At 39.0% G+C, this 10,428-nt stretch overlaps 1 protein-coding gene across 1 annotated transcript; it reads right to left on the bottom strand.

Moving 5' to 3' along the window:
- Positions 1-854: 854 nt before the first annotated feature.
- On the bottom strand, positions 855-9,992 carry LOC130551200 (uncharacterized; the record flags this gene model as incomplete). The annotated part of the gene is made up of 14 exons (XM_057328737.1): positions 9,663-9,992; positions 9,148-9,310; positions 8,736-8,928; positions 8,370-8,460; positions 8,147-8,208; positions 7,893-8,001; positions 7,743-7,804; positions 7,325-7,439; positions 7,039-7,100; positions 5,602-5,704; positions 3,503-3,567; positions 1,352-3,344; positions 1,196-1,255; positions 855-982 (listed from the first exon to the last, which is right to left on the bottom strand). Coding segments are annotated over exons 1-14 (3,375 nt in total), but the record flags the coding sequence as incomplete, so codon positions are not given.
- Between the last annotated feature and the right edge of the window lie 436 nt (positions 9,993-10,428).

Genomic DNA, 10,428 nt, shown 5'->3' with positions numbered 1-10,428 from the left:
TGAATTGAGATTAATGTTTTAAATCTAACCTGCTTATAAATCCATTTTGTACAGTGTACAAAACAATCGTCCAGACAAGATGATCACAACAAGTTATAGTAATAATTATAGTAGTATTAATAGTAAAGTCTGATTTCATTTTCAATACAATGAAAAACAAAGACGCACGTGGCATTAATGAAACGAGAGAGCGTGTCCGTTGTGATACGTGGATGTGCGCTGTTATAATGCGTTATTGCGCATTTCACTGGATATTCAACCATGTTTTTATCTGCCTGCATTGACACCATTGTATGCGAACAGGACTGTGCTGGACAATGACATCACTGTTTTTAGTTTTACAGTGCTGATATATAGATAAATGAACTAATTATTGATTTTTTACAGCCGAACGAATCAATACTGAATTTACTTAAGCTGGACAAAATTATTCACCAGTTATCACTGTAAAGATGCTTTGACACAATCTGCATTGTAAAAAGCGCTATATAAATAAAGGTGACTTGACTTGACGACGGTCATTATAAGGAAGGAAATGCCACAGAATAGAATCTTGCTTTAAAAAAGTGCATAGAGCTGCTTGATTTATTTGTTGTTTGTTGATTTTGAAATATTAAACTTGTTGAAATGTTTTCAGTGTGTGCATCTGTTTTTTTTGAACACTTTCATCTCATTTTAACAAAACCGTGATAATTTGTGTCATTATAATCGTGATATGAAATTTTCATACCGTTCCATCCCTAGTCACAATGAAGAGCGATGACAAAAAGTTAAGCTTCTAACAAAGTTTCTAACCATCGTACTACTGGTAAATTCCTGACAAAAACATTTTTAATATATTCTAATGAACCCACAGATCCCAGCTCATTACATGAGATATGTTGGGCAAACTTTGGGTCCATCATTGAGATTATACCTTGAGCTGCAGTCTCGGAGAGGTGAGGCGATCCAAAAGTCACAGAAGCCAACATTTCTTCATTGTCTAAAAACAAAACAAGTTAAAAAAAAAACAATGTTATCAACTACACAGCAAGGAGGGTAGGCAATAAAAAGTTCATACATGTTTGAAATAACAGTAGGCTGTTATCTAAATGTATAAAAAAGCCTATTTTAAATATTTCACCAATACAACTGCAAAATCCACAACACAGAATACAACAATTGCAGTAGCCTTGTGAGCCAATTTTAACAGTACCTTGCAATGTGGAAACATTAGGGAGTTGCTGTGATCCGGTATCCATATCGTCTATGTCATCTATTAAATGACATTGTAAAAATGTTATTAAATGTTATTACACCAACCATATACACATACACCAAGTAGATTTAACAACATGTAAATGATGCATACCACCAATTTCGTCCAGAGATTTTCCTTGAATATCCTTCACACTTCCCTTCTCCATAGCCATAAGCAGCTTTGAGATCTTAGCCAGCTGAATTGTTGATTGGGGCAGTCGATAGTACTCCCTATGCACCCTAATGTCATGGCCGAGAAAATCGGCCAGCTGGTCCAGTTCATTATCTTTCAAGTTCATGACTTGGCTTATTGTGGCGATCTGTTTGCGAAGGTTAGTTGATCTGAGGTTTTGAGGATCTTCGGCTCCACAAGCATCTGCAAATTGACCAAACTGCCCTCTGTAGTGACCATCACTACAAGGAATAGCGAAGAGGTAATTGTTGTTTTCTGTTACTCCACACTCTTTCCTCTTACTAATGAGGAGTGACAGGTTAGCAGTCATATCAGAAGTAAGGATCACAGCAACCTTTCGTCCTTTTTTCCCCCTCAGTTCCACTCTCGCGAATTGTTTGCAAAGTCTCTTCTCAACTTCTGTAAGCCCAGTGCTTATGTCATCGTTTAGTTGGGACATGTCACGATCTTCAAAATTTTTTACAGTCATCCGTGCCACTTCACCTTCCCTCCTCCTATTAAACAAAATGACTTGACAGAGGGTCACCTTTGCTAGTGCTGCATAAGTGCCTGCTGTTGGGTTATCGGCTAGTTTCTCCTTAGTCAATTCCACTTGCTGACCAAGATATAACTGTAACTTCTGAACGTCTTTGGCCAGTGGAAGCCTGTTGCTCTTGTTGTATTTTGCCTCACTCAGGTTTGATAAGGCAGAATGGGAAACTAATTCAGACCACTTTGTTTCATGAAGTGTATGAAACCTCCTGATGGAATCGATCACCTCTTGGTCCTCTTCCATGAGAGCACGACACATAATGAGGTCACTTATCTTTCTGAGAGAATGCCCAATTTTCAGGGCCAAACTTGGGGCTTTGAATGTGCTGTTTTCGGGATCAAAACCTGAAACTCTCTTGACAGCACTAGTAAGAATAAAGAAGTTGCCTGGTTTTACTGCCTCTTCCATGTTATGGATTCTTGTTGTGTGGCGCAAAGTCACAAGTAATCTCCCAAGTTCCCTTACTTTCTGTCTTATATACTCATGCTTTGATCTGTCACTCCCATGCTTATTAAAGAGGGACTGGGCAAACTGCATGAGATAATGATCATTCCTTATTGCAGTGGACACGTCATCCTTGTGCATTTTGCCCAGCACTGACCAAAGTTCACTTGAAATTGGCTGGGACATTGTGGATTGAGCAGATGCTATACCAAAGACTCTCTCTCTCAACTTGGGTCCCTCTTCAACATTATTCTCTGGTCTTAGAGCACATCTTTTCATATGTCGAGAAAGTTCTTTTCTGGATAACATACCCTTACAGTACAAGCAGTAATCATACGTCTCAGGGCTGCTGCTCTGTTTGGAACTCCTTTTCACTTTAAGACAGCCTGATCCTGTGGTTTTAACAATTGAGTTGTGCTTGAAGTTGCCAAGGTTTCGGAATTTCTCAAGAAGAACCTTTCTGTCCTTTGATGATTTGGGGAACTGGAGTGCCTGTGCGATTTCAGCATTTTCATTTACATGCCTCTCGAGATGACGTGCAAATTTTGTTTGAGGTTTTTCACATACAAAACAATAATTGACTTGGCTTTTAAGGAATTTTGCTGATTTGGTTGGGGATTTACTTTGGCCAAGAATATCCACAGTACCCTTTTCGTTACTCGCATCTTTTGTTTTCTGCTGGTATGACTCTGAGCTTTCTGGTTCTGGGTCACTTTGGAGATCACCAGTAGTTTCTAGATCCATCAGGATATTCTTACAGTTGTCCTGTATATCTATGGTCTGTTCTTGTTCAGCAAAAGTAACGCCTAAATCAGGCATATTAGTGGTATGGGACTTTTTGGATGGTTCAGGCAACTCAACAGTCAACTCTGTCCCTGAGCTTTCTGAATCCGATACAGACTCTGGGATGTACTCGTCATCAGATGAGACATCATCCTGTAAAGTGCATTAAATTAATTAATTAATTAATTAAATTAATTAAATACAGCATACTTTAAATAACAGAAATACACATGGGAAGGATGGATGTCAAAAACAAACTGCTAAGAGCCATCAATTGATATTAAGCATATTATACTTCAATGTACACTTACATCTGATATATCCCAGTCTTCTGAGGATTTCTGGAGGCAGATTTTATGCCACACACCACAGCATTCTTCACAGACAAAATTAAGCAAACCACAGCGTTAGACAACAATTGATCAGTTTCCCATGCTGACCAATTATATACTAATTTTCTTATTAAATGCAAACAGCTTCACACTTAAGAAACATACAAAATCAAGAAATGCAACGGTTCAGTACAAATGCACAGTTTGAGTGATGGCTAACATTTTCCATTTAGACAAATGTACACAGGTTTCGACCATTAAGGTAGAATTCACTGGAGTGGCAGAGTATTTACATTACCCATTCAAAGTCAAAGTTAAAAAAAGTATGTAGTGATCCCACACATCACACATTAAATTCACTAACGCAACTAAACATAAGCATAAAGTGAACTGAAAACTAAAGCATAAAGTGAGTTCAGAATGAAAAGCAGAATTTTTTGAAAAATGACTGTTCAAATGGTGCATTCTGATGGGATTTCCAGACAGATACAAACAGATTTAAACGTACAAATATGATATATGGCATTGTCCTAACAATCAAGAGATTTGAGATTCTGATTATAAAACATTGTTATTGTAAAAACAGACACATTAGTAGCCTGACCTGACCAAACACATTCTTTTTTTAATGTGTAATATGCAAGGTGTGAGGCCATATAGGCTATGTTTCAGAATGCATCCTTGGCCCAAAGACTTCTGGCAGAATGGTCTAATGTGGAACAGAAATGCTGAAATGTTTATCCTACATTAATTAATAAGGCTTGTGAGAATAAAAGGAATTCTTCCAAAAAGTAATTGGAAAGGTGTGGAGACACCTTCAAGCATTTGGATTGCCAATTGCTTGGTGAATCTATTGAATTAGGTCTGGATTTATTAGGCCTAAAGTTTTTGTTCATCATGACTTTTATATACAGTATATTTATCATCTCAATTAGCCAAACTAAATTCGAAGTCCACTCGAAAAGCCCATTCGATCTATTATCAACTCAGATGCGTAAAGATAGGCCCAGTGACTTATTGGAAGGCACAAAGTAAAAAAAGTTAGAAAAAAAACACTTGGAAATGCTTATTGGACAGACACTTTGTGTACATAGACGTTCTAAGAAATTTGCAAGTTTGATGCAATGTTTGCTCGAAGGGTTTAACATCATCTTCCAAGTTTGTGAGCGTATGCGTAATTACAGAATGACTTCAGCAATGACCTGAGCGCACCACGGACTTGAGGGCATTTTGCTTGTTTTGATACTCACTTAGACATAATGAAACGTTTGTGCATTATGCTTTTCAGCCAAGCTAATCTTTTAAAATGCTAATGGAGCAGCACAAACATTGCCCTGTGTTCACATAGCGGATCAAACCAAGAACTGCGGTTTTTGCATTGGTAACGACGCAAATGTGAGCTTATTGAAATTCGTCTATACAACAATTCAAACAGTGGCGTTTCGCTTATTGTGCAATTGGGTTAACATTGCAAATGAATAAAGTCCATGAAAGACGCATTTTGCAGAGCTGCAGCGAACTGAATGAAAGAGCGAAACATTTGCGAGGATTTAAGGTTGTAGCCTAACTTAGGGCTAAGTCTAATCAACAAAGAGCAATAGGACAATATAGATAGGCTAATAATATAAATGATAACAGCAAAGGAATTAAGGACTTGTTCAACATCCAAAGGCGAATGTCTCCAGGGATAGGGAAACCCTGCGTGACAGATTTGTGATGCGGCTTCTCCGACTCGCCGACCCCCCCTCCCCACCCCAAAATAAGAAAAACTCCTTCGCTTCACGTCAATGGCCTATTTTGATTCCAAAATGGTAAATTTTGCAAAAAGGTGACTAGTTTGCAGTATGCTCTCTGTTCTCTGCCATATGCCTCAGCTTGCAAACTCACTTGCGTGGTATGTCATAGTATCTGCCACTACAGTGTTTTTCACCGCAATGGTTTGAACTGATAAAACATTCAAGCAACATGTTTTTATGCTTTATAGGTGTGAGTCTGGAACTGACCCATGGCATGAAATTAAACTACTTATGGTATACTGAGAAATGCATTAATTAAAAGAAGATGAATAACACACTTACGTTTGCATCTAACACCATGCCATCTGATAGATGTCAAAGGTGAATGGCATATCCAGCATTTGTCAATTCTCACCAATTCAAAAACCAGCTTATGGATTGTACACTGTGAAAAAAAAATCAAAACATGAAATACATAAAACACCTTTACACACACAAATTATATCATGAATTAAAAAAAAAACCATTTGGCTGTTTTTCTTTCACACAACCTTTTCTACAAATCCTTCAGGAGAGATGAAAAGGGGGAAAGAAGTTACTTTTGAGATATAATAGCGAAGCATATCTATTCAATTCCTGTGACTTATGTTAAGACTGCCTAACTGTTGGGGCGTCAGTCATCACACACACAAGAGAAAGATATGCTTCTACTTGGAACTCTTGTGACGATGGCAAAGAAGACAATTCCTCTAAATAATGAAGTAAACCTTCATCTGGCACTTAAAAAACACAACACATCTAGTTTCTGAACCAAATTTAGATTTGCCCTGTGTGACGAGGGAGGCGTGACGAGAGCCGTGGGAGGAGGAAGCGAGGCCGGTGACGCGATTGATAATGAGTGTCAGCTGGACGCCTCGTATCTCTCACGGAGGAGATCGGAAGCATAAAAGGCCGAGCGACAGGAGTGTACGGCGAGAGAGGACCGGGCCCGGACATTTAAGTTTTGTTTATGTTCGTGTGGCCGGCAGTCGTCCGTGAGGGGCTGCCGGCCTGTTTCGCTGCTGTTTATTGTTTATTTATTTTGATTAAAAATGTTTGAATGTTCGCCGGTTCCCACCTCCTTCCTTCCGTTTTATTGAGCTTATTACACCCTGCTTAACTTCTATTATCTAAAAAAAAAAAAAAGGTCCAAGGTCCAGGGTAAATCAACCTATAGCCCTGTTGTTTGAAGACAGCGAGTGCGGTAGGTAGGAAGAAGAATGAGACAATTTTCTACAATACAGACCACTAGCGAAACAGCGGGTAACTAACTGATAGGGGCAAGGAAACTGATTATTCTCTTCTTCCTAGCCACAGCACTACATAACCTCTAACAGCAAGGAAGTAGGTTAATTAACCCTAATCTATTTAAGTAAAGCAAAAGTAAAAACAATACTAAGAAACTAAAGTAATTTTGTGAAAAAAAAGGTAAAGATCTGTGCACGTGTGTGTGACACAGACAAACTCAAGGTATCCAAGGACACTGTCCTTTGGACTTGTAATGACATCCATGCTCAAACCCTTAGTCTTCCACTGTTGAACTCCCAGTGTGTGGCACACTCAGAAAAACATACGTGTTGGGGGGACACCGTGGTTAGAAGAGACCATCTATACTAAATAGAGGACATTTCCACCGCAGCTGCAAGATGTTTACTAAAACACTGAAAATTGTGTTCCATGGAACATCACAGTACTTCTAACCATTGGTCAATTTCAAAACAAAGGTAAATTCAAACTCACCTCACAAGCAGAGTCGTTTGGCGTGGCTCTGGATGATTGACACGCTGAGCTCGATTCGGTCTCTGTACAAGGGAACACAGGGAGATTCAGTGCTTGGCTTTCCTAAGTCATAAAACCACATATAGGCATAACATACTCAACTCACATCCCTGACAAACAAAATTCTACTCAAAATATCCATCTAAAAATGGCCTGATATTGACACATGCTGTTTTCATGCTGCAAACCTTCAGGCATGCCATGCATTGCCAGAAGTTAACAACATTTACTCAAAACTTTAACTGACCACTGGTAAGGTCTGTTGAGAACACAGGGGGTGACACCTCCTGGTGCTGGACACCAACTTCTCCAATCCCCTCTTTCGCAGAAGAAGTGCCACATTGACCTCTGACACAATGCACCTAAAAAAAGAACAGCAATATGCAAAGATGAACAGGCATCAACTGGTACAGTGTCCATTTCACCTAAGAGGGACACCCTCACTCAAACCTTTAAGTTTATGACACTCAAAATGATGTAGACAGGGGAACACAATGTTAAATGATGAGTATCTGTACCGACAAAGATTTTCAGACTGTACCTGCAGTATAATTGTAATTAACTGATAAATACGGTATGTCTCTTACGAAACTACATCATTTCTACATCATTTACGAAACTAAACATTCATACATCTCGTAATAAACAGCTGAATTCAAACTAACCTCATGCTCAGGACTGTCTGGTGTGGGACTGGATGACTGACACTCTGCTCTCAATTCTGTGTCTGTTGAAGAGAACACAGGACATGAAGGCACAGTGCTTTGCAAGACCCCAGTGTTTACCAGGCATTGCTTATTAGAGCAGGGACTCACCTCTGAATAAGTCTGTAGAGAAAACATTGGGTTCCAAGTCATGGGCGTGGTCACCAAGCTCTGCAACGGAGTGTTGGCCAGAAGGGAAGCTTGCACCACTGAGCTGTGTCTAAACAAGTTAAACAGTAAAATGCCCATGTGAACTTGGACATCATCTACACAATTGTGTTATTGTACAGTTGACCTGACTGAAGTCCCATTGTTGTGAAACAATGGGACTTATTGCTTTAACAGACAGTCGTATTCAACCTAACCTCACAAGCAGAACTGCCTGATGTTATATTGCAGGACTGGACTTCTGGTCTCTCTCTGGTCTCTGTAGAATACAGGAAAGAATATGAGGAAGGCCAGGGAGGGTGGGGTTGTGCATCACTCTAGAAGCAACCACACCATCACTGGTTCACATGCTTTATAGACACAATAGGTTTATATGCCCACCATAACTAATGTAAAACATTAAGTCAAACAGTCACTGACCTTCAATAGAGACTGTGGATGACATGGTTTGGTCTTGGAAACGGTCTTTAATAGACTCTTGGGCAGCAGTGCTTGTAACAGTAGGGGGAATCTACAAAACATAAAGATAAGCTTGCTGGCATCACCTGGGAGAGTCATGCAAGTTCAAGATTAACCTTACAAGATTGACTGAAAACCGGATTTGTTGGAATTGTTGGCACTAACAAGCGATAGGTATTGTGTAATCTCTGTGGCATCATGAAACTCACACAGGTTAACACACAGTAGCTTTTAAGACAGAGATGATTTCATTGTTATCAAGATGTCTAGATGTATAGGCTTTAAACCTTGACACCAATTCATAGGAAAAAAATAAAAATGACCCACCTCTTTACGCCAGGGCCATTCTTTCCCACCATAGTCATAAGTGATTTCAGTTCCTGCCGTAATTTCCTTCAGTGCAAAAAGGCAGAGATGTGGCTTCCCTTCTGCTTCGATCAACTTCATTCTGCAATTTGGTGCCTTATGCTCATCGTTTACCAGTCGCCCAAATGACCCATCTTCAAGTGCTCCATCAATACTGCAAATTTACAAACATCATGCACTAAACAGACGTTTATAGTGACACACTTTTGAATTGTACTTCAATTTGTAAGGAACTACACTAATGCCAACATCCAATACAAGTATAGTTGTTCGATTCATAGTTGATAAGTTAAAGAGCAACATGAGATCTTTACTTCAGAAATCCTGACTTCTCACTATAGAAATCTAAACATATTAGTCATTCTGAACCTACCACCATGTCTTCCGCTTCCATATGAAGTCAAACATGAAGATCGAACATGCATTGTGGTACAGTTTACGTCTATGTTCAGCTTCAGCTGCATCAATGAGCTCCCCTCTATACTCCACCACAAAGTCTCCTTGATTGAAAACAGCTAAAGTGAAGATACCACGACCTGCAGACACAACCTTATTAGAGACACGGGGGTAGCAGACTATCCACTGGATACAACTCAGCACTGCAAATAATCATAATCAATTATTCCTATAAATCTCTACTATGCAACGTTGTGCTTTTTTTTCAATTCTACATGTAGAATAATGAATACATGTCCAAGTGTAGAATACAGCAACAGACAGGCCCACTATTAACTAAAATATTATTAAAATACTATTAACAACTTTCATTTATATTGATGTTTGTACAATTAATAGTCATAGACTGAAAACCACTGCTCATAACATCAATTCAAGAACCAGTGACGTGTAACCCCTCAGTCTAGCCGGCAGTGTGTCAATGTCACTCACCTTTAACTGGATTAATATATTTGATTTCTAACATTGAATTCTTGTCTCTTCCTGCAAGGATGTGATTAATGGCATCCTGAAGGGGAGTAGTTCTCTGTGGCATGACAGAATTTGCTAAGGAAATTAAGAACAAAAATGTAAACAACAACACAACTTCACTCCTTTTCATCTCACTAATAGCATGGATCAACCAGTTTCAATTGAGTTCTATGCTTTCATAACATTCTCATAACATTTCCCTGCTGTCAGTATATCAATATATTTTAAGTTCTGTGAAGGGACATACACAGACAAACAGATGGACACAAGGGTCTAATTTCAATACCCTAAAACATTAGCTCCCGGAAATTAAGCAGAAGTTTTATTATCAGATGTAAAAAGGAGTAACAAAGCTTTGGGTTGTCAGACGACCTCTGAAAAACCAACAACCACAAATATTCAAAAACACCCTATTTATAAAGTATGTGACGTCGCTCGTATCTTCTGACTCCTCCTCTGCCTTTTAAGGAGTGCTGCTCCGTTTCCACCAATCACCGTGAAGTCCTTTTTCTTAGTTCCTGTAAAATAACATTTCAAAACGTATATCCTGTGGTCAATCGCCAGTCCTTAGGAATGTTCTCCCTCCCCCAAGGAGTGGTCTCCTAAAAACAGTTCATTGTGGCCGGACAACACACCAACATTCTTAACATTCTTTTAGTAAAAAGAAAACACTTAATCATCTAATGTTTTTAATTATATAGCGTTGTTTCTTAATCCTATGATTCAT

The sequence above is a fragment of the Triplophysa rosa genome, unplaced genomic scaffold (genome assembly GCF_024868665.1).
Source record: "Triplophysa rosa unplaced genomic scaffold, Trosa_1v2 scaffold78_ERROPOS2324277+, whole genome shotgun sequence".
Classification (NCBI taxonomy): domain Eukaryota; kingdom Metazoa; phylum Chordata; class Actinopteri; order Cypriniformes; family Nemacheilidae; genus Triplophysa; species Triplophysa rosa.
The sequence above is the reverse complement of the archived record's forward strand: the minus strand, read 5'-3'. Positions and strand labels throughout refer to the sequence as shown.